Source organism: Fringilla coelebs, assembly GCF_963513975.1.
Source record: "Fringilla coelebs genome assembly, chromosome: 6".
NCBI classification, from domain to species: Eukaryota; Metazoa; Chordata; class Aves; order Passeriformes; family Fringillidae; genus Fringilla; species Fringilla coelebs.
The window spans coordinates 55,663,258-55,687,222 of NC_140034.1; the positions used below are offsets into that span (position 1 = coordinate 55,663,258).

At 55.0% G+C, this 23,965-nt stretch overlaps 2 protein-coding genes across 2 annotated transcripts; both read left to right on the plus strand.

Moving 5' to 3' along the window:
* Positions 1 to 3,447: 3,447 nt before the first annotated feature.
* Positions 3,448 to 5,305, plus strand: LOC311155009 (serine/threonine-protein kinase pim-1-like; the record flags this gene model as incomplete). The annotated part of the gene is made up of 5 exons (XM_084207892.1): positions 3,448 to 3,510; positions 3,607 to 3,657; positions 3,946 to 4,312; positions 4,712 to 4,888; positions 5,202 to 5,305. The coding sequence occupies exons 3-5, from the start codon at positions 3,967 to 3,969 to the stop codon at positions 5,303 to 5,305; spliced, it is 627 nt and encodes a 208-aa protein (XP_084064018.1). The 5' UTR covers positions 3,448 to 3,510; positions 3,607 to 3,657; positions 3,946 to 3,966.
* A 3,492-nt stretch (positions 5,306 to 8,797) lies between these two features.
* LOC311155059 (serine/threonine-protein kinase pim-1-like) lies at positions 8,798 to 10,682 on the plus strand (the record flags this gene model as incomplete). The annotated part of the gene is made up of 5 exons (XM_084207964.1): positions 8,798 to 8,860; positions 8,957 to 9,007; positions 9,323 to 9,689; positions 10,089 to 10,265; positions 10,579 to 10,682. Exons 3-5 carry the CDS (start codon positions 9,344 to 9,346, stop codon positions 10,680 to 10,682), a joined length of 627 nt encoding a protein of 208 aa, XP_084064090.1. The 5' UTR covers positions 8,798 to 8,860; positions 8,957 to 9,007; positions 9,323 to 9,343.
* Positions 10,683 to 23,965: the final 13,283 nt, after the last annotated feature.

Here is a 23,965-nt window from a genome sequence, read left to right on the forward strand (position 1 = left end):
AGGACTGGGGACCCGAGAAATAAAACACCACCACACCCTTTGCGGCATGTCAAGTCTGGTCCTTGTCAGCAACTTCCGCTAAAGAAACCTCTTGGGAAAAGGGGAAATCCCAGTGCTCCCTTCAGCCTTTGTCAAGTTTCCCATGCCTTTCCCCATCCCAGGAGGGAGGGTACTTTTGTGTCTTCAAGCACAGGCTGTAGTGCGGGTAGGAGGGGCTTGACCGAGCCAAGAAATGCAACAGTGAAACAACAGCTGCCCTTTCAAACAAAGTGACGAGGGCTTCTTGGTGTGTCTCTTGAAGTGACACACGGGTCCCTGTGTGCATTGCGAGGGTCGGCGGCTGTGAGGGACAGAGACGACTGCTCTCCAGAGCTCTGAGAAGAACCAGAAGCGGCGGAACGTCATTTTGGCTTGGGCCCCCATGAACTCTTCCTCTTTCTTTCCCTCCCATCAGCGGCAGGCAAATGCGCACCAGGCCTCGTGGCTCATGCCAGAGCCTTCTTCCTCCCCAGGAAGCCTCCTCCCAGTTAGGGAGGCCCCCCTGCCCTTCCCCCGCCACTCCCCAGGACTCTCCAGCTCAGCCCCCCTAGAGCCAGGCCTGAGCCCCACGTGCCCTGGGCCAAGCAGGGATGGGCGGCCCTCTTGTTGGCCACAGCCACCACAAAGAAATGGAGGCTCCAACCTCTGACAAGAGGCCAGTAAAGCCTCAGCTCGGAGCATGAGGGGAGAAGACTTCAGGCTCCTCAGGGAACTGCTAAGCAAGGCCCCAGGGGGAAAAGGTCTCCTGAAGGTACTGGGCTCCATCAGTGCTGGTCGCTTTGGAAACATCACCTCCTAAGGGCACAGGAGCAGGCGATGCCCAAATGAGGGAAGCCAGGCAGGCGAGGCTCAAGGCTGGCTTGCCTGGACAGGCATCTTCTCTGGGAAAGAGGATGGAAGAGGAAGCTGTGTGCCCAGTGGAATCCAGGTCAGGAGAGGAATACACAGATGCTTCTAGCCACTGTAGGGAGAGATTTGGTGTTGTGAAAGCTCAGCGGGAGATGAAGGTGGCCAGAAATGCAGGGCATGATAAAAGAAGCGCTATTAAATACCAAAAAAAACCCGTTGCAGAAATAACATTGAAATAACATTGTCCCCTTCCAGGATGTGGATGGCCAGCTCACAAACAAGGACAGAGACACGGCAAAGGTGTTTAAGGTGCGTTCGTTGCCTCTGTCTTCGACGCTCGTCCCCCCTTTCCCAGTGGAAAACATTGCACTGGTGTACCAAGGGACACTGCAAGGTCCTTGAAGAGGGCAAGCCCCGCTCAGCAGAAACCAAAGCACCCGTGTTTGGTGCACAGCATTGCCGCGCAAAGCCAACGCGTGCCAGCTGTTGGGAAGAAAGAAACCGGATCTCAGTCCAAGCCAGAGCACCGTGGGAGCACAGTGAGCGCTCCTTGGCAAAGCCCGATTTATTTAGAGCAGAGGCACAGCAGAAGCCAGTGAGCTGCTAACAAGAAACTCTTCCTGCCCTCGACAGCCAGCTCAGGAGAGCTCCTCAGAGACAGAGGAACTCTGACTCCCTTTGTGTCTGGAGGATCTATCTTCTCAGGCACCGAGTAGTGGGTGTTTCCAGCTGGGAACGCTGAAACGTCCCGGCAGCCGTGGGCTTGAGGCCGCTGGCAGCAGCGCTTTTGCTGGTGCGCCACTGGCTCCAGGGAACGATGCCTTGCAACAGGCTGAGCTCCCATTCTCGCTGCCAGCAGGCTTTCCCTGGCCACGTCCATCTTCAGCCACGAGCCGGTCCTGCCGATCCTGGAGGCGGGCTGGGCCGTGACGGCACAAAGGGGCTGAGCGCTGGCGTGAGGCAGGGCTGTGATGTCCCAGCACTGTGACGTCGCCGCGCTGTCGCTATATAAGACGGGCCAGCGCCCGCAGCCGCCAGTGCAGTCGCGATGGGACGTGCCGGAGCCACGAGTGACGGCGGCGTCCTGATGACTGTGCTTGTCCTGCTGCTGGCCGCTGTGACTGTCTGGTGGGCCCTTGGCCACCGGCAACCACGGAGCCGGCGGGCACGGACAGCAAAGAGGAGCAAGCGCCCCGGCGTCTGGCCCAGAGGCCCACGGAGGAAGCGGGGAGCCCCTGTGGCTCCCAGGTCCCCCAGGCCTCGGGCGACTCCTCGCAAGCGGCCACGTGCTCCCGCGAGCCCCCCGGGCAGGCCCTGCGGCTGCGGCCCCTGCGTGGCAGTGGCCCAGGAGGTGCAGGAGCTGATGCGGCGTCTCTGGGCTCGCAATGGGACACGTGGGCCGCTCTACTCGGGGATGTGGCAGGCGTTGTGGAAAGAACTGGAGGAGCTGGTGAAGCGAGGCCACCTGCCCTGCTGTGGCCCGTCCAGCTCCTCCTCCCGAAGCCTCCATCCCTTCGAGAGGCTGCTCCCAGCAAGATTTTCCATCCCTGGGAGAGCTTCAAGGCCTGCGAGGATGGCACAGCAGGGGAGAACCGCCACCCCTGCAGGAACCTCAGGCTGTCAGAGACCCTGCGTCCTGGCCGCAGCCTCTGCTATCTCTGGCAGCCTCCATCCCTCGCAGAGGCTCAGTGAGACCTGTCAGCCTGCAGAAGGTGCAGAGCCCGTGGACAGGTCTCCAGGCTCCCTTGGGCTCACGGACTTCAACAACGCGGGCACACCCCTGACCCTTGACGTGGCCGGGGAAAGCCCAGAAGTCCGGATGGGAGCCCAGCCCGATCCAGGGGAGCCTTCTTGGGAGAAGCTGGCCGAGCAGCAAGCGTCCTGGAGCCAGCAGCGGCCATCCCACAGCTGCCAGGAGGCTGTGCCGCTTGTGCCGGCCGGCGACAGCCCGAGCCTGGTGGTGGAGACGAGCCTGGAGACACCAAGGAGGCTCCTCCATCTCCAGGAAGCTGTCCCAAGACAGCCCTCGAGGGCCACCAAGGGCTCTCTAATAGCAGGTGAGATCTCCTGAGGAGCTGTCTGAGGCTCCCCCGGGGCCCTTGAGGGCCGCGGCCAGGCCAGGCCAGGGCCCCTGAGAGCGGCCTAGTTGCTGGCTCTTTCCCGTGCCTCTCATGGCACGGCTTCAGAAGGCACTGCTTGGTTTGCAGCTGCTCCTGGGACGCCCTTGGGCGAAGCCTCGGGCTGCAGCCCCGGCCGTCGTCAAGAGCAGGGTCCAGCCCACGACGCCGGGGACAGCGACGGTGCCGCCCTGCCCCGCTGCAGCGGGGCTCCTGCGGCCGCCTGCGCGCGCTGCCCTGGCCCGGTTCTGCCGCTCGCCTGCCCGTCGGCCGGGGGGCGGCGGCCGCTGCCCGGCGCGCAGCAGGAAGCAGGTGAGAGCAGCGCGGCCCGCTTCACTCTCGGGCACTTGGCGGGGGGGTGGCTCCTGGGCGCAAGGCTGATGGCTCGCTCTCCACCGCAGGGCAAAAGGAGGAGCTGCAGGAGCTGTACCAGCTGGGCCCACAGCTGGGCAGCGGTGGCTTCGGCACCGTTTTCTCGGGCATCCGCCTCTCCGACGGGAGCCCGGTGAGTGGCCGCGACGGCCGGGCGTGGGAGGAGGGGCAGCGGTGGGGAGGGGCAGGGCCCGAGCTCAGCCCTCCCTCCTCTCTGCACGGCTTGCAGGTGGCCATCAAACGCGTGGCCCGGGAGAGCGTCCTGCAGTGGGACGAGCTGGTGAGTGAGCGGGGCCAGAGGGGCGCGGCGGGCAGGGAGAATCCCGGGGCGCCGATTGGGAGCGGGAGACGGGGGAGGGGGGAGCCGCAGAATCGCGGGCCTGGGCACGCCAAACAGCGGCGCGGGGCCGGACGGGGGGCACCCCCCAAGCATCCCCTGGGCGGGAGGAAGCCCAAGCGCCAGGGAGGCTGCGCAGCGGAGGCACTGGGGCGTGCCAGGCAGGGCGCAGCACTGCGGCCCCAGGGCAGCATCGGGCCACCGGAGGCACTGATTTTCTCCTCCTCCCAGCCCGACGGCACCCGCGTGCCCATGGAGATCGTGCTGATGGAGAAGGTGGGCTCTGGCTGCCACAACATCATCCAGCTCCTCGACTGGTTCGAGCTGCCTGACAGCTTCGTGCTGGTGATGGAGCGTCCGGAGGCATCGCAGGATCTCCTGCAGCTCCTGCTGGAGCAGGAGTTCCTGTGCGAGGAGATGGCGCGCTGGCTTTTCGTCCAGGTGCTGGAGGCCGTGCGGCACTGCACCGCCTGCGGCGTCCTGCACCGGGACATCAAGCCGGAGAACCTCCTCGTGGACCCGGAGAGCGGCGACCTGAAGCTCATCGACTTCGGTTGCAGCACCTTCCTCCAGGAGCGGGCCTTCACGCGGTTTGCCGGTGAGCCCACGGCCCGGGCCCTGCTCCCGGTGCCAGGCACTGCACGGCCCCACTCCCTCCTGGGCTGCGGGCTGTGGCCTTCAGCCGGCTGCCCTTTGGCACGGGGCAGACGCCGTGCCCCGGGAGCCAGCTGCCGTCCCTGCCGACAGAGGGGGGCGGCAAAAGCCGGCTCCCGGCCTCTCGGCTCGGCAGGCCCGCAAGGGCCTGGGCCGCTCCGCTGGCCTTCTTGGCCCTTGCAAAGAATGGTTTCTTGGCTTTGGCCAGCTGGCTGGGGGACACAGGGTGGCCTCAGGGGGGAAGCTGTGGCCGCGGGTGCGGCCCCTGCGTCCGCCAGGAGGCTGGCGCTAGGCGCTGGAAGGCAGCGGCCCGCGCCTGGACAGCGCCGCTTGTCTCCCCTAGGAACGCACGCCTACAGCCCGCCCGAGTGGATCACCCTCGGCCGCTACCACGGCCACGCGGCGACCGTCTGGTCCCTGGGCGTGCTGCTGTACGCCATGGTCTGTGGGAGCCTGCCCTTCAAAGACGACCGTGACATCGTGCTGGGGCAGCTCTCCTTCTGGCAGCAGGTCTCTCCAGGTTGGTGTCAGGCCCCAGAAGGGCGGGCTTTGGCAGACGGCGGCGCGCGGCCCACGCGCGGCTCCGCGCGACGTCGACCTGCCCCCAAGGGCCGGCCGCGGGAGGTGGCCCGTGCCGACGGGGTCGGCGTGGCAGGCGCGGCCGCGGGAGGCGGCCGTGTCCCGCCGCGCCGCTCTCCCGCGCCGAGCAGAGTCCATCGGGAGGCCGGCGCGGCCCCGAGCACGCGCAGCGCGGCCCGGGCCCCACGGGCGCCGGGGGCAGCTGGGCAGGAGCCTTCTGCCAGTGACCGGCCCTTTCTGCCTTCTCTCCCCAGAGTGCCAGCATCTGATCCGCTGGTGTTTGGCCAAGCGCCCCGCGGACAGGCCGGAGCTGGAGGAGATCTTGCGCCACCCTTGGGTGCGGGGCAGGCGTTTTTGACGCCTTGCCGGAGCCTCTGCAGCACCCGCTTACAGAATCCCACGCAGGACTGGGGACCCGAGAAATAAAACACCACCACACCCTTTGCGGCATGTCAAGTCTGGTCCTTGTCAGCAACTTCCGCTAAAGAAACCTCTTGGGAAAAGGGGAAATCCCAGTGCTCCCTTCAGCCTTTGTCAAGTTTCCCATGCCTTTCCCCATCCCAGGAGGGAGGGTACTTTTGTGTCTTCAAGCACAGGCTGTAGTGCGGGTAGGAGGGGCTTGACCGAGCCAAGAAATGCAACAGTGAAACAACAGCTGCCCTTTCAAACAAAGTGACGAGGGCTTCCTGGTGTGTCTCTTGAAGTGACACACGGGTCCCTGTGTGCATTGCGAGGGTCGGCGGCTGTGAGGGACAGAGACGACTGCTCTCCAGAGCTCTGAGAAGAACCAGAAGCGGCGGAACGTCATTTTGGCTTGGGCCCCCATGAACTCTTCCTCTTTCTTTCCCTCCCATCAGCGGCAGGCAAATGCGCACCAGGCCTCGTGGCTCATGCCAGAGCCTTCTTCCTCCCCAGGAAGCCTCCTCCCAGTTAGGGAGGCCCCCCTGCCCTTCCCCCGCCACTCCCCAGGACTCTCCAGCTCAGCCCCCCTAGAGCCAGGCCTGAGCCCCACGTGCCCTGGGCCAAGCAGGGATGGGCGGCCCTCTTGTTGGCCACAGCCACCACAAAGAAATGGAGGCTCCAACCTCTGACAAGAGGCCAGTAAAGCCTCAGCTCGGAGCATGAGGGGAGAAGACTTCAGGCTCCTCAGGGAACTGCTAAGCAAGGCCCCAGGGGGAAAAGGTCTCCTGAAGGTACTGGGCTCCATCAGTGCTGGTCGCTTTGGAAACATCACCTCCTAAGGGCACAGGAGCAGGCGATGCCCAAATGAGGGAAGCCAGGCAGGCGAGGCTCAAGGCTGGCTTGCCTGGACAGGCATCTTCTCTGGGAAAGAGGATGGAAGAGGAAGCTGTGTGCCCAGTGGAATCCAGGTCAGGAGAGGAATACACAGATGCTTCTAGCCACTGTAGGGAGAGATTTGGTGTTGTGAAAGCTCAGCGGGAGATGAAGGTGGCCAGAAATGCAGGGCATGATAAAAGAAGCGCTATTAAATACCAAAAAAAACCCGTTGCAGAAATAACATTGAAATAACATTGTCCCCTTCCAGGATGTGGATGGCCAGCTCACAAACAAGGACAGAGACACGGCAAAGGTGTTTAAGGTGCGTTCGTTGCCTCTGTCTTCGACGCTCGTCCCCCCTTTCCCAGTGGAAAACATTGCACTGGTGTACCAAGGGACACTGCAAGGTCCTTGAAGAGGGCAAGCCCCGCTCAGCAGAAACCAAAGCACCCGTGTTTGGTGCACAGCATTGCCGCGCAAAGCCAACGCGTGCCAGCTGTTGGGAAGAAAGAAACCGGATCTCAGTCCAAGCCAGAGCACCGTGGGAGCACAGTGAGCGCTCCTTGGCAAAGCCCGATTTATTTAGAGCAGAGGCACAGCAGAAGCCAGTGAGCTGCTAACAAGAAACTCTTCCTGCCCTCGACAGCCAGCTCAGGAGAGCTCCTCAGAGACAGAGGAACTCTGACTCCCTTTGTGTCTGGAGGATCTATCTTCTCAGGCACCGAGTAGTGGGTGTTTCCAGCTGGGAACGCTGAAACGTCCCGGCAGCCGTGGGCTTGAGGCCGCTGGCAGCAGCGCTCTTGCTGGTGCGCCACTGGCTCCAGGGAACGATGCCTTGCAACAGGCTGAGCTCCCGTTCTCGCTGCCAGCAGGCTTTCCCTGGCCACGTCCATCTTCAGCCACGAGCCGGTCCTGCCGATCCTGGAGGCGGGCTGGGCCGTGACGGCACAAAGGGGCTGAGCGCTGGCGTGAGGCAGTGCTGTGATGTCCCAGCACTGTGACGTCGCCGCGCTGTCGCTATATAAGACGGGCCAGCGCCCGCAGCCGCCAGTGCAGTCGCGATGGGACGTGCCGGAGCCACGAGTGACGGCGGCGTCCTGATGACTGTGCTTGTCCTGCTGCTGGCCGCTGTGGCTGTCTGGTGGGCCCTTGGCCACCGGCAACCACGGAGCCGGCGGGCACGGACAGCAAAGAGGAGCAAGCGCCCCAGCGTCTGGCCCAGATGCCCACGGAGGAAGCGGGGAGCCCCTGTGGCTCCCAGGTCCCCCAGGCCTCGGGCGACTCCTCGCAAGCGGCCACGTGCTCCCGCGAGCCCCCCGGGCAGGCCCTGCGGCTGCGGCCCCTGCGTGGCAGTGGCCCAGGAGGTGCAGGAGCTGATGCGGCGTCTCTGGGCTCGCAATGGGACACGTGGGCCGCTCTACTCGGGGATGTGGCAGGCGTTGTGGAAAGAACTGGAGGAGCTGGTGAAGCGAGGCCACCTGCCCTGCTGTGGCCCGTCCAGCTCCTCCTCCCGAAGCCTCCATCCCTTCGAGAGGCTGCTCCCAGCAAGATTTTCCATCCCTGGGAGAGCTTCAAGGCCTGCGAGGATGGCACAGCAGGGGAGAACCGCCACCCCTGCAGGAACCTCAGGCTGTCAGAGACCCTGCGTCCTGGCCGCAGCCTCTGCTATCTCTGGCAGCCTCCATCCCTCGCAGAGGCTCAGTGAGACCTGTCAGCCTGCAGAAGGTGCAGAGCCCGTGGACAGGTCTCCAGGCTCCCTTGGGCTCACGGACTTCAACAACGCGGGCACACCCCTGACCCTTGACGTGGCCGGGGAAAGCCCAGAAGTCCGGATGGGAGCCCAGCCCGATCCAGGGGAGCCTTCTTGGGAGAAGCTGGCCGAGCAGCAAGCGTCCTGGAGCCAGCAGCGGCCATCCCACAGCTGCCAGGAGGCTGTGCCGCTTGTGCCGGCCGGCGACAGCCCGAGCCTGGTGGTGGAGACGAGCCTGGAGACACCAAGGAGGCTCCTCCATCTCCAGGAAGCTGTCCCAAGACAGCCCTCGAGGGCCACCAAGGGCTCTCTAATAGCAGGTGAGATCTCCTGAGGAGCTGTCTGAGGCTCCCCCGGGGCCCTTGAGGGCCGCGGCCAGGCCAGGCCAGGGCCCCTGAGAGCGGCCTAGTTGCTGGCTCTTTCCCGTGCCTCTCATGGCACGGCTTCAGAAGGCACTGCTTGGTTTGCAGGTGCTCCTGGGACGCCCTTGGGCGAAGCCTCGGGCTGCAGCCCCGGCCGTCGTCAAGAGCAGGGTCCAGCCCACGACGCCGGGGACAGCGACGGTGCCGCCCTGCCCCGCTGCAGCGGGGCTCCTGCGGCCGCCTGCGCGCGCTGCCCTGGCCCGGTTCTGCCGCTCGCCTGCCCGTCGGCCGGGGGGCGGCGGCTGCTGCCCGGCGCGCAGCAGGAAGCAGGTGAGAGCAGCGCGGCCCGCTTCACTCTCGGGCACTTGGCGGGGGGGTGGCTCCTGGGCGCAAGGCTGATGGCTCGCTCTCCACCGCAGGGCAAAAGGAGGAGCTGCAGGAGCTGTACCAGCTGGGCCCACAGCTGGGCAGCGGTGGCTTCGGCACCGTTTTCTCGGGCATCCGCCTCTCCGACGGGAGCCCGGTGAGTGGCCGCGACGGCCGGGCGTGGGAGGAGGGGCAGCGGTGGGGAGGGGCAGGGCCCGAGCTCAGCCCTCCCTCCTCTCTGCACGGCTTGCAGGTGGCCATCAAACGCGTGGCCCGGGAGAGCGTCCTGCAGTGGGACGAGCTGGTGAGTGAGCGGGGCCAGAGGGGCGCGGCGGGCAGGGAGAATCCCGGGGCGCCGATTGGGAGCGGGAGGCGGGGGAGGGCGGGGGCAGCGGGCGTGGGCTCAGCGGGCGAGCCGCAGCATCGCGGGCCTGGGCACGCCAAACAGCGGCGCGGGGCCGGACGGGGGGCACCCCCCAAGCATCCCCTGGGCGGGAGGAAGCCCAAGCGCCAGGGAGGCTGCGCAGCGGAGGCACTGGGGCGTGCCAGGCAGGGCGCAGCACTGCGGCCCCAGGGCAGCATCGGGCCACCGGAGGCACTGATTTTCTCCTCCTCCCAGCCCGACGGCACCCGCGTGCCCATGGAGATCGTGCTGATGGAGAAGGTGGGCTCTGGCTGCCACAACATCATCCAGCTCCTCGACTGGTTCGAGCTGCCTGACAGCTTCGTGCTGGTGATGGAGCGTCCGGAGGCATCGCAGGATCTCCTGCAGCTCCTGCTGGAGCAGGAGTTCCTGTGCGAGGAGATGGCGCGCTGGCTTTTCGTCCAGGTGCTGGAGGCCGTGCGGCACTGCACCGCCTGCGGCGTCCTGCACCGGGACATCAAGCCGGAGAACCTCCTCGTGGACCCGGAGAGCGGCGACCTGAAGCTCATCGACTTCGGTTGCAGCACCTTCCTCCAGGAGCGGGCCTTCACGCGGTTTGCCGGTGAGCCCACGGCCCGGGCCCTGCTCCCGGTGCCAGGCACTGCACGGCCCCACTCCCTCCTGGGCTGCGGGCTGTGGCCTTCAGCCGGCTGCCCTTTGGCATGGGGCAGACGCCGTGCCCCGGGAGCCAGCTGCCGTCCCTGCCGACAGAGGGGGGCGGCAAAAGCCGGCTCCCGGCCTCTCGGCTCGGCCGGCCCGCAAGGGCCTGGGCCGCTCCGCTGGCCTTCTTGGCCCTTGCAAAGAATGGTTTCTTGGCTTTGGCCAGCTGGCTGGGGGACACAGGGTGGCCTCAGGGGGGAAGCTGTGGCCGCGGGTGCGGCCCCTGCGTCCGCCAGGAGGCTGGCGCTAGGCGCTGGAAGGCAGCGGCCCGCGCCTGGACAGCGCCGCTTGTCTCCCCTAGGAACGCACGCCTACAGCCCGCCCGAGTGGATCACCCTCGGCCGCTACCACGGCCACGCGGCGACCGTCTGGTCCCTGGGCGTGCTGCTGTACGCCATGGTCTGTGGGAGCCTGCCCTTCAAAGACGACCGTGACATCGTGCTGGGGCAGCTCTCCTTCTGGCAGCAGGTCTCTCCAGGTTGGTGTCAGGCCCCAGAAGGGCGGGCTTTGGCAGACGGCGGCGCGCGGCCCACGCGCGGCTCCGCGCGACGTCGACCTGCCCCCAAGGGCCGGCCGCGGGAGGTGGCCCGTGCCGACGGGGTCGGCGTGGCAGGCGCGGCCGCGGGAGGCGGCCGTGTCCCGCCGCGCCGCTCTCCCGCGCCGAGCAGAGTCCGTCGGGAGGCCGGCGCGGCCCCGAGCACGCGCAGCGCGGCCCGGGCCCCGCGGGCGCCGGGGGCAGCTGGGCAGGAGCCTTCTGCCAGTGACCGGCCCTTTCTGCCTTCTCTCCCCAGAGTGCCAGCATCTGATCCGCTGGTGTTTGGCCAAGCGCCCCGCGGACAGGCCGGAGCTGGAGGAGATCTTGCGCCACCCTTGGGTGCGGGGCAGGCGTTTTTGACGCCTTGCCGGAGCCTCTGCAGCACCCGCTTACAGAATCCCACGCAGGACTGGGGACCCGAGAAATAAAACACCACCACACCCTTTGCGGCATGTCAAGTCTGGTCCTTGTCAGCAACTTCCGCTAAAGAAACCTCTTGGGAAAAGGGGAAATCCCAGTGCTCCCTTCAGCCTTTGTCAAGTTTCCCATGCCTTTCCCCATCCCAGGAGGGAGGGTACTTTTGTGTCTTCAAGCACAGGCTGTAGTGCGGGTAGGAGGGGCTTGACCGAGCCAAGAAATGCAACAGTGAAACAACAGCTGCCCTTTCAAACAAAGTGACGAGGGCTTCTTGGTGTGTCTCTTGAAGTGACACACGGGTCCCTGTGTGCATTGCGAGGGTCGGCGGCTGTGAGGGACAGAGACGACTGCTCTCCAGAGCTCTGAGAAGAACCAGAAGCGGCGGAACGTCATTTTGGCTTGGGCCCCCATGAACTCTTCCTCTTTCTTTCCCTCCCATCAGCGGCAGGCAAATGCGCACCAGGCCTCGTGGCTCATGCCAGAGCCTTCTTCCTCCCCAGGAAGCCTCCTCCCAGTTAGGGAGGCCCCCCTGCCCTTCCCCCGCCACTCCCCAGGACTCTCCAGCTCAGCCCCCCTAGAGCCAGGCCTGAGCCCCACGTGCCCTGGGCCAAGCAGGGATGGGCGGCCCTCTTGTTGGCCACAGCCACCACAAAGAAATGGAGGCTCCAACCTCTGACAAGAGGCCAGTAAAGCCTCAGCTCGGAGCATGAGGGGAGAAGACTTCAGGCTCCTCAGGGAACTGCTAAGCAAGGCCCCAGGGGGAAAAGGTCTCCTGAAGGTACTGGTCCTATGGACTCATGAGGCCCGACTTTCTTCAGTTAAAAAGGCTGTCAGGAGACAGACGGCCAGAGGTTGTTTCAGACCCCCATGTCAGAAGGCCAAAAAAAAAATAACAACATGTCTACCCTACATGCACGCTAGGTTCTCCAGGTAGTGAGTTCCTCAAAAGAACCCCACATTGAACTTAACTCCCATTTTTATATCCTCCCTTCGGTCCAGGATTGGTGGGTTTTGGATCCACAAGGATTGGCTTGTTTCTGGTTTTCCTATTGGTCTTTTTTGTCCTTCATACCTGACCAATCATTTCCTCGGGGCGTCAAATGATTGGTGAGGTCTTTTGTCCAATCTCCTTCCGCAACGCTAGTTTTTTTGCCCTGACTCTCTTCCTGGATGTTGTTCTGCCCGTTTGGACCATCCCCCTGCTATATCCTGGACTCTCTAGAACTTGCAAAGAACATTGAGTAGCCCCCTTAAAACAATAACTCCCATCGCAAGGTTACAATAGTCATCTCAACCATAGCTCAATACAAACTGAATCTCACTCATAACAACTCCCCCCTCTGAAACTTTGATCAGGCTTTAGCCGGCATCAACTTGTCTTTTAATAGTCTCTCAGTCATTTTCTCCTTCAGTCAGTTTCTCCTTCAATGGGATATAGTTTTCTCAGTTTCTGGTACTGTTTCTACATTTCAGCGGCTGTCTCTGCAGTCTCAGGGTTCTGGGCCATTTAAAATTCATGTTCTTTTAATAGAAGAATGTCCTTAGTTTTTCCATTCTTTAATCCAGTTTTAAGGCTGAGTTCAAGGGAGTTGATTACGTCCTTATGTTACCCGGATAAGGCATGGTGTATCATGCAAGGGATAAGAAAAACACTTCTTAGTGCACCTCCTGTAATAATTAATTCCTTTTTCCAACAATCAATTCTTAAGATGTTATTCCACCAATTTCCCCAATCGGTTGGTAGCAATGGGGTCCTCTTCTGGATGGGGACATGGGCCAATTTCCTCATGTTGGCAGTAATACTTGTAATTACCTCACTATGACCATCCATTTCCATGCAACATTTGAAAGAATTAAATTTGCCACATACCCCTCCTTCCTCAGCTAAAAGGTAGTCTAATGCCAGCCGGTTTTGATAAATTATTTTTCTCGTTTGCCGGGACTGGGCATTGAGACGTTCTATGGTTAATGTGGACTGGTTGGAAATAATCTCCAATAAAGTAATCTGATGATTGTGTTGAACATATAGATTGGTGTTCTATATCCCCATGACCCGTCTTGGGCCCAGGTGGCAGGGCCATAGGTGGAGATGATTTGCTCAGGGGGCCATTCTTCATTCCCCCATTGTTGGATGCCCCCTATTAATATGTCTCTTTTTCTTCTGGGCAAATTCGTCATAGAGAGGCACTCCCAGATGCTGCCCTTCCACTCTAGGGAGGAGGAAGAAGAAGGATCTTGTAATGCCCAGAGTACAACTCCCTGCCCACTCTTTTGGTAGGACCACATACGCTGCTTTTCCACACAGCCAATAGAGACTTTTTGGGGCTCTCCAAAATTGTGGATGTTTTTCTAATTTGTGGCTAGTCTTATTTCAAAATTTGGATATTTGGGGTGCATCCAAGCGTGGGGGCACTCATACAGTTTCTCCCTCTCTATGTAGGAGCACTGTGGTCTTTGAGATCTGGACCAGTATAGATGTGGGGGTCTAGGGATCCACCATTGGTGGGTGTTATTCAGTACCAAGTACCTTTTGCAATGGATCTCACCCAAACAGATGGTATACTCAGAGCTTTTCCTCCAAAGGCATTCTTCTTTAATTCCTTCAGATCTCAAAATCCATATCTCCTCCTCGGGTCTCTTATCTGGTCTGGGTCCTTCTCTGTCCAGTATTCTGAATACACTCCATGGACTCATAGGAATCCCCCCCCATGGCCAAACTTTGGCTATACAGGTGTCCCCACAAATCCAACAGTTAGAAATGTTAAATTAATGACTGATATTCTCGGCTAAGTCCAGGAACAGATTTTTCCCTCCTAGTGTCTGGATTTCTTGCCCCTTTTATCTCTCTTTCTTTAATCAAATCCAGTTCATAAGCCCCATATTTCACTTTTCCTTCAATAGGTCTCTTTTCTGAACAGATCCATTTTTCTTTCATAGGGCATTCCCCCAGCAATTTCTGTTTAAAATTCCCTGTATTTTCTAATAGCCAATAGGTTTTGCCATCCTCTATACAGGTTGTTAATGGCAAAAAGTTGATACAACTGGGTCTGGGATTAGTGTGGGTTCTGAGGACGGCAGTCCAAGAGTCTCCTGCATATAGAGGATAGTAACATTTCTCTACACAATGGAGTTTCCCCCGCACTGGTATTTATAAGCAGAAGGACCAATAGTAAATGAGGGTCCGGCACAGGCCACTCTCTCAACCATGCCTCCCCTACACAGAGCATCAAAGACTCATTGTGGCAAGAGTGTTACCTCATCTGGTCTTGCCCCCCCCCCACACCTTTTTCCTTACTACCGTGCTGTTCTTACCAGTTACTCTTGCAGAAGTCAACTTTCCCTGGTTTTCTTTCCTTTAGGGCCGGTGCCAGCTTGGGTCTGGGAGGCATCCTGTGCAATGAGGAATTTCAGGAGCCAGCCGGCTACTCCAGGCAACAGGCCCAAGGCCTCAGTGGATCCACCTTGGGCAGCACAAGAGCCTAGCCAGGGCTACACCCAGGAGGAACCAAAATGGTCATAAAATGAACGACCAGGCATGTGGTTTCTCAGTTTTAAAAGTCCTGGTCCATTTTATATTGGAGTTAATTGTCCAATTATAGCTTTAGCTTATGGAATCCAATCCTTCTTCTTTTTCTCTCTTCAGCCCACGTTGTTTGTGCTCTTGGGCCTGAGATTTGGATCATTTGTCCTTGGTCCTCAGCTAAGGATCTACCTACTCTGTGAAGAGAGCTTACTATCCACTAAAATGAAGCTGAGAACTACGCACTAAAGCAGCTCAGAATCTGAAAGACATAAAAGCTAAAACCAGAGGCATCAACAGACCGCCACACCACAGTGCTGACTCTGGTAGCTTTTATGGAAATTAGCACTTCACCACAGATGCCTTTGTTAGCTGGCCATTACAGCACCACAGAGCTTTTACACAGCCACACAGGAGTCCCCATTTGTGGGAATCAGAAAGATAGAAATCTTTACAGACTCAAGAGGGTTTCATTTGCAGCCTAGAAGTCTAGATTGATGGAAAAGCAAGGTACACAGACACTGAACAGAGAAATCATATACTTATGTTTCTATAGTTATAAGTAGGAATATGCCTTAAAGTAAGTAAGAAACTGTATTAGATGAGGAAGGGTTTTATAGTGTAGTAATGTAGTAATGTGGTTGTAATAGAACAAGCTAAGAGTTTAGATGTTATAATAGAGATATATATGTGTACATGTAATCAGACCTTATTGGGCAAAAGTATCCACATTGCAGTAGAAAGAAGTAAAGGTGACAGGTTAGAAAAGCAAAATATACTCTCTGGCCACTGTCCATTGGATTAGAAAGTTATATACTGTCTTGAAACAAAGAACTTGTGACCATCTTAGACTATGGCTGACTGCTTGCTGTCTTATAAATCTCATGGCCTTTGAGACTGATGTTTTCTAAGCAATAAATCGTTCTTAGTCTGATCGTGATCCCATCCCTTTGATTAATGCAACGACAGCCACACCCAGTCTCTGTGAAAAGAGGATACAAGGTTATTGCCAATTTCACTTTGGAAAATGAGATTAAACTCAGTTATTTCCATGCTTTAACAAAACAGCTGACAGCCACAGGGTTCAGTGTTTACACATCTTAAAATTAACTCCGAAATTTGTGGTACACAATTAAATGAAGAGAAATTATCACCAACATCGTGAAAGTGGTAGAGAAGAAAACACAAAGCATCCTCAAAATTCGAGCTTCCTACTCTAATTAGCCTTTTCCTATAAAAAAGTCCAGAAAGTCTGTTTTAATCTATTTGCTTAATTGCTTTAGCAAAGAAAAAAATGCATTAGAACTGTTGGGGTGCCATATGAAATCTGGACTCAGAAAAATCTAAACATTTTATCTAGTTCTACAGAAACACTTATTATTGCTCTAAACATAGGAAAAGGAATTTATGATTAAGGGAATTCTCATGAGAAAGTAGTGCAGAGAGCAGAAAGATCTTGAAAATCCAAAACATAGACTATAAAACTACACGGCCAATTTGTAAACTAATAAAGCCATTCCCACCCGAAAGAGTATTTCAACATTTCTCCTACCTGTCTTCAGCTGTATTAAATGGCAGGAAATTCAACTTCTAGGATGCAAAGAGCATATTCTGGAAAGCATCCTTTCTTGTCCTGCATTAGGCAGTTGTAGGAGTGTTTGCCAGAAGGAAGGTACAGAGTGCAGTATGCTGTTCCATAGCTCTTTTGGAGAATGCGTACTTTAGGAACACTTTCTGTTCTGTAGAACTTGGTAACATTGAGGGTGGAAGAAGCTTATTTCTGTCTTTCAACAGCTGTGTGTTACTTTTTGAATCAACAAGAGCATTCTCAGCTGGCTCTGATTGTGAACAAGCTGTAGCAGGGCTTTTGCTATTTGTCCCACTGCTCAAAGGAGCCTGGTGTTCTGCCACTTCATTCTTCATTCTAGGACTTATGTGATCCAGACAGAATTGAAGCCTAGTGATGGCATTAAGCTTTGCATTTAAGCTTCTTTTCAGTGTATCTACTATGCAAAACTACTGAGCTTTCTGCATTTATGTGCACTCATATCCCTTTTTCTTTCCGCAGAGTCCAAACTGTCTAAGTAGCCCTTGTGCAGCTAAATGTGGCAGGAGGGAAGTACATAGCCACTCTGTGTCTGAGACATTCCACACAACCACACAGTGGGATCAATGAGGAAGGAACATGAAGGACATGATTTTATCCTGGCACATTTTGCTGTGTGAGACATCTCTCCAGGACTTGCAAGGCTGTAATTCGCGGGGTGCTGCTTCAAGCTGGGAAGAGTCTTGCAAAGAGCACAGAGATTTGGTGGTGCTTTGCAGCTCGTAAAAGAAAGAGGAATGTGCCCCTTGAATGTGGTGCAAATACAAGTCTCAGAGGCAAGCTCCGGGCAAACTTGATCTCTCCGTGCAGCTCTTGAAGGGAGGTGTAGCTGAGAAGCTTTCCCTTTCGATTCAGACAACAAGAAGGGCAGAATGCTGTGGCACATAGTGTTTGGAAGGAAAGTGCACGGCCCAGGTGTGTTTTGGCAGAAGCAAAGCTTAGGAGTGCTCTGGAGCCAGCACAGTGGCCTGCACGTGAAGAAGACGACCATTTGCCTGGGAGAATGAAAGTGTGACAGGACTCAAAAGGCCAAGAACGAAGTGGCAGAGCACCAGGCTGCTGTGCACAGCGTGCTGGCTGCAAGACAAGCGTGGCTGCCACTGGACTGCCAGCAGAATTCACGGTGGCAGAAGTAAGGAGACAGTTCAGTGAGAGTTCTTAGTGCTTGTGAAAAATGCCAATCACTTCTTTTTAAAATTTTAAAGGTTTAATAGTAATAAAATGGTTATAGAAATAGCAATACAGTTAGAGTAATAATAATTTGGACAACTTGAATTAGGACAATATGAGACAACAAAAAACAAAGGGTTACGGACGTCCGGGTGCTTTTCTCGGGGCAGCACAGGCCCGGGAGAAAAGGACACGCGTTAACAAAGGATTAACCCTTAAAAACAATAACCTCTTGCATATTCATACACTTCATACATGATGCATAAATTCCATTCAAATAAAGGATTCGGTCTGGTCATCGTCACCTTCTTCCTCCTAATCCTAACAGCGCCTTCGAGGTGGGAAGAAGTTAGTTTCTTCTGATAAGAGGGCAATAAATTCTTTTTCTCTGAAGGATTTAGGTGTCCTGCGGCTGCTAGCTTGCTGCGAGTCCTTTCTTTAAAAAAATATCTTACATAGCATAGTTTCTATTTTAGCTTTTTGTTATAACCCAAAACTATATTTAACACACTACTTAAGAGAATTAATACTGTATTACTTTCTAACACAACACATATAATATTCATTTTAATATTTGCGAAAAGCCAATCATAAAATATGTATTTTTCACAGTGCTGCTACCTATTCTTCTTCCAGCCCTCTGTGGAGAGAGCTGCGCTAGCATTCAGGCTCTGAGATCCAAACAACTCAGGGGTAGATGAAGTGGAAAAGACATGGACAGAGGGCACAGGTGAGTTTGATGTGCCTTATGAAAGGCGAGGGGAAGGTGCAGCTCTGCACTGGCTTTTACTTCTCTAGCCTTTTTGTATAGGCGCAGCCGCTGGATGTTTGCAGTGAAGATGTGAGAGTGAAAAATGGGATGGCAGGTCTAGCTGGAAAAGATACAGAGCCACAGTGCATTGCGCTCAACTCAAATGCAGCTATGACAAGGGGGGTACCTTAAAAACCTCTTCTGTCCTTGCACGTCTGTGTGATCTCTTGCTGCCTGGACTCAGCAACACGGAAGGTCATGTGAAAGTGATTGAGCTGTGGATATCGGGTTTCACAGGGAAGCGGGCAAGGCAACAAATTCTTTCTGTCCTGGCACATCTCTCAGTGTCAGAACTGCAGCTGGAAATGTTTTGTTCTGATGATTGACTCTGTAACTTTGAGAAAATGTGCTGATATATATAGCTGAGAAAGAAAGTGCAAATCACTTGTGTTTTTTGTCTTGCTTTACAAACTGCAAAGGGACTATGCAAGCCAGCACTGGCTTTTCACTGTTGTAGGACTATTTTTTTTTTTGCAACTGGCTGCTGGATGTTTTGAAGAGGTTTGGGATCTGAGAGAGTGAGACAGCAGGATGATACATAGAGCTTGAGAGAAAGTGCATATCTCTAGGGAGCTGGATGCAGTTCAGTGTGTGCAAGTTACATGTTGAGCAGCTAATCACACAGAAAATATTCTAAAAGAGGCCATGCTGCAATTGCCTTTTTTGCAGCTTATAAACTGCTCAGCCAACAATTGAACAATTCCCCTTCCTTCTCTGCTACATGCAGGAGCCCATTCTGTCAGTCTCCAAGAGCCAGGATCCATGGCAGAGCTCTTCCCTTCACAGCCCCAGCACGAATGGGTCAGGGCCAGGGAAGCACTTGCCTTTTTCCTGGGCACTGTCAGCACTTGTCAAAAAGAAACACACGATGGCACTGACTGCTCTCAAATGAGGGAAACGCAGCCAGCCCAGCTCGGAAACACACCAACTGCAGTGCCCATTTGCAAACGTGTCAGCTCTAAAATCTACTGCGCAGCACACAAAGATTTCTCTGATCTTCCCCTTCTAACTGCATACTCTTCTTTACACCACATGCAAAGGAAAAAACGAACTCCTTTGCCTTAACAAAGCTTTTTGCCCTGAGTCTGCTAACAGGCTTGAAGACATCAGGCAAAAACAGAGCTCACAAAAGTGCTAGCTGAGAAGCATGCTTGCTGCCTACAGTTTCAACTGCGCCCATACGAGCACACACCTGCTATGGGCACTTTCCTTCTCAGCTCTGGATACCGTCCTAAGCTTTCAGTTTCACACAGTCAGGGTCCAAACAGAATGGCATGGGGGAAGGCTCACACATGGAAGCTTCATTCTTTTCCATACAGGATCTGGACAGCACTGAAGCCCAGCTGTGGCATTCAGCTTTGCTGCTTTTCAGCATGTTTACTCTACAGAACTACTGTCCTGGTTTGAGAGGAAGTAGGTCTTTTTGGGATGCTGTGGTCAAACCAATAGGTGCTCAGATTTGAATATTGGCATCTGGTGTGGCCACTGAGGATATGGATACGCCTCTGAGAACACAGGGGGTTAAAAGCTGAGAACTGCCTGGGGAAAACTCTCTTGGTTTCAGTCTGTGAAGGAGCTCAGACCTCCCCTGCCCGGCTCAGAGCTGGGCGGGGGAGGGGAAGCCACGAGGCCTGAGTCAGGTAGGCTGGGGGCCTGGACAGAGAAGGGAGGAGAAGGCCCTGCAGGATGGAAGGGTGGAGGAACCCAGAGAGGCATCGGGCAGCCTTCCCACCCCCCAGGAGAGAGAGTGAGAGAGAGGGAGAGAGAGAGAGGGCTGGTGTCTGTGCCTGTGCTACCTTGAGATTTGATAGCACAGCCAGCCGAGAAGGAGAAGGGGGAATGCGGTGAGAAGGTGCCCAGCAGGGCAGCCATGGGAGTTCTGCACAGCCCGAGTCTGAGACTTTTAACCCTTTTTTGGATGATGGGAACCTCACAAATGCTGATTCCTCCTGGAGTTAAATGAGAAGAGAGATATAGATGAAATAACAGGAAATGGGCAAGTGCGATGAAACTCTGTGCAAGTGAAAGATGTCAGAAGAGTTGAGAAGAATCCTAGGTGGGAGGAGGTGATGGAGTGGCCTTTGGCTGGACCTTTCTTGTATAGCCATGGATGGAACCATTTTTTCCTGTGACATAGAGAGTGCATTTAGGGGGAGGCAGTGACTCAGAGCCAAGAAAGTGCAGTGGTGTGATGGAGTGTGTGAACAGAGGCGACGGGTGAGGAGGGTGGTGGTGGTGCCCTCCGGGAAGAAGAAGAGGATCCCTGTTCTTGAGACCCCTCGGCCCCAGGGGGTGAAATCTGGGGGGGACATGTGTCCCAAAAGGGAGGGACTGTACCTTTTTTGGAACTGGGCAAAGCATCCTTGAAAAGGAAAACCCTAGAAGCGGCTCTGGTCCATGCACAGTGGTGAGAGCACTGGGCATGGAAGGAAGAGGTCACACAGCAGATGATCTCCAGGCGGTGCCATGTGTGACAGGGAAACACAAGAAGTTTCAACTGTGTTTCCAGGAGAAGCCTATGGTGCAAGAGAGACTCCATTCTCCTTGATGATTTGAGAATTGATTATCTAAAGGGTGGTAATAGATCGAGAATGGATGATCTGAAGGGTGGATGTTTGGGAAATCTGGTGGGGGGAGGAGAAGGAATGAGACATGTAAGGTTTTCACTCCCAATTGTGTGTGTTTCTCTTTATGTAGAGTTGTAGGTTAATAAAGTTTTCCCTTTTTTATTCCTAAGCTGGAGCCTGCTTTGCTCTATTTCTGATCATATCTCACAGCAGATACCAGGGAGGAAGCATTTTCATGGGGGCACTGGCATTACACGAGGGTCAAACCATGACAACTACTGTATTTTGTGCATGGTTTTTCCTTGGCTCTAGGTACACTCGTGTGTTTTCTGCTCCACAGAGTCCAAGCTCTCCTTGGAACTTTCACTCAGCGAAATGTGGCAGGAGCAAAGCACATGCTGGATGAGTGATTCTATGTCCAAAGCATTCAACACAGCACCAGAGTCTGGGTGACGAGAAGGTGACTGGTTTTTGTCCTGGCACAGCTCTCTGCTCTCTGCTCTAGCCGAGAAGCTTTCCATGTAGATTCAGACAAAAAGTGAGGCTGAATACGGTGCTAGATAGCTCTTAGAGGGAAAATGCATCAGCCAGAGGTGTTTTGGCAGAGGCAAAGCCTAGGAGTGCTTGGCTGCCAGCACAGTGGTCTGTGTGAGAAGTAGATGATGGTTGGCCTCCAGGAGAATGAAAGTGCAGGGGATACAAAGAACGGATCTGCTTGGCAGCAGGCTGCTGTGCCAAACATAGTGGCTATGAGAAAAGCCTGGCTGCCTCTGCCCTTCCTGCCGAATGCAGAGTGTCAAGTGGTAAGGAAGAGCTACTTGTGCTGCTGTTACCTATTCCTCTTCCTCTCTGGAAGTAATTGCGCTGCTTGACATGCAGCAAACACAATTGTAGATGCAGTGGAGAGGGGAAGGACACAGTGCGGGGATGAGTTCAATTGACTTACGTGGGAAAAGCCAAAATTGATGCCCTGCATTGGTTTTTACTTCTAGAGCCTTTTGTTAGGAAAGCAGCTGCTGAAAGTTGGCAACTGAACTGCAAGAATGGAAAATGTAGATGGAACGCCTCTCCGAGAAGGAAGGTCCAGAGAAGCAGTGTGCTGTTTCATAGCTGTTTGGAGAACGTGTACTTTGGGAATTCCTTCTGTTCGGTAGAACTCAGTAATGCTGAGGGTGGAAGAAGAAGCTTAACCCCATGTTTCAAAAGCTCTGCATTATTTTTGAAGCAGCAAAAGCATTCTCAGCTGGCTCCAATTGTGAACGAGCTGTAGCTGGAATTTTGCAATTTGGTACACTGCTCAAACAACCCTGGTGTTCTGCTGCTTTGTTCTTTGCCTTATGCGATCTGGACAGAACTGAGGCACGGCAATGGCATTCAGCTTTGCTGCTTTTAAGCATGTATACTACTGTGTGCTCTGTGCAGTTTCTTCTCAGCTTTAGGTACACTCGTATCCTTTTTGTTCCTCACAGTCCAAACTCTCCATGGAGCTCTCACTCAGCGAAATGTGATGTCCTGATGTCAGTTTGCAGGAGGCATTTGGCACTCCCAGGGCTGCCTGAGTTGTAGGTGGTGGCAGGTTTGGTCTGGGAAACATCCTGCACCATTTGAAATCTTAAGAAGCAGCAGCCCATGTAAGGCTACAGACCCCTGGACACAAACTCTGGCCCTTTTCCTTGTCAAACCAATGTCACTCCCCCTCAGTGAGTTGATGTCAGCTCAGAGGAGGTGTTTGAGACTCCAAGGACAGCCTGAGCTCTTGGTTGTGACAGCTTTGGTCTGGGAGACATCCTGCACCATTCAGAATTTTAGGACGCAGAAGGCCACTCAGGATCACAGGTCCCTGGGTGGGGCGTAAGTCCCTGGACATGAATGCTGGCCCTTTTCCATAGGAGACAAGATTCACCCCCCAGTTTCTTGATGACAGTTTGCAGCAGGCATTTGGCACCCCCAGGCCTGCCTGAGTTCTACATGGTGGCAGGCTTGGTGTGGGAGAAATCATGCGCCATTGGGAATTTCAAGAGGTGACAGCCCCAGGGCCACATGCTCCTGGACATAAACGCCAGCCCTTTTCCCCGTCAAACAAATCTCAACCCCCTAGTGTTTTGATGTCATGTTGGAGGAGGTCTTTGGCACTCCAAGGACATCCTGTATTCTTGGTGGAAGCAGCTTTGGTCTGAAGGAAATCTTGTACCGTTTGGAATTTTAGGAGGCACAAGGGCCACTTGGGGCCACAGGCCCCTAGGCAGGGTGCAGCCTCCTGGGCAGGAGCTCCAGTCCTTTTCCATGGGGAGCAAAACTCATCACCTCAGGCAAAACTCATCCTGATGTCAGTTTGCAGGAGGCGTTTGGCACTCCAAGGGCAGCCCGAGTTGTATGTGGGGGCAGGTTTGGTCTGGGAAAAATCCTGGAGCATTTGGAATTTTAGGAGGCAGCAGCCCATGTGGGGCTACATGCCCCTGGAATCAAAAGCCAGCCCTTTTCCCTGTCAAACAAAGCTCATCCCCCCAGTGTGCTGATGTCAGTTTGGAGGAGGCATTTGGCACTCCAAGGGCAGCCTGAGTTCCTGGTGGTGGCAGCTTTGGTCTGGGAGAAATCCTGCCCCATGGAACTTTAGGAGGCAGACACGTAGGTTAAAAAAAAAAAATTCTTTAATTGTTTAAATATTTTAAATCCTGACTTAATTTTGACAAGATTTTAATCTTGCTGAAATTCCCTCAAGGAAGACTTCTAGTAAGGGAAATATCTGGTCTTGTTCAGAGGATTTAGGAGAAGGTTGTTGGATATAATGTAGATGGTGCGAGTGAGGTAGAGTAAAAATTTTCCAGAGTAGAAATCCATTTTGATTTAGGTGACATGCACATCTTTGAGTTGTTGTTAGCTTGCTGTTTAGTCTGATTGCCTGTTCTCTCAAAGAGCCTGTGCTTGGAATGGCTAAAAACTGCTTCAGCTAAAGGACAAGAGTTGAGAAGGGAAGAGGGGGGCAGACAAAGCAAAGCAACCTGACCCAAAAGTTCTTTCTGAAGAATTAGTAGCAAGTGCCACCGAAATCAGTGGAATGAATATGTATGAACCTATTTTAAAATTGCATGCATATGTATTTGAGAGAGAGATGAAAAGAGACCTGAAATTCCCAGAGGCACACATGTCATTTTAAGGGAACGATGCCCACATGTGTCCAGCGCTGTAATAAACATGCTGGCTTTACAACTTTCACAGAAGTTGTAGAGTTTTGTTTATCTATGCAAAACATGAGGGAGAAAAAACTAAGTTCTCAGTGTTTTTGGTATGAAGAACTTTTACTTGCAGACTTTAGAACAAACAGACAGGATAAGGCACTTTGCAACTTTGGAATATCCAGATAGAATGAGACACTTTGAATCTTCGAAGGTTTGAATTTTTTTTCCATCAGGCTTAAAGTACATTTCAAAGAGAAGAATGTAAGGGTGAGGGACGGGGTGAGAGAGAGAGATCCAGAGTTGTGTCAACACCTTTAAATCCAAGGTTGGAGAGTGTGCTACAGTACACACACCTTGCTGCTTTATCAGTTTCAGA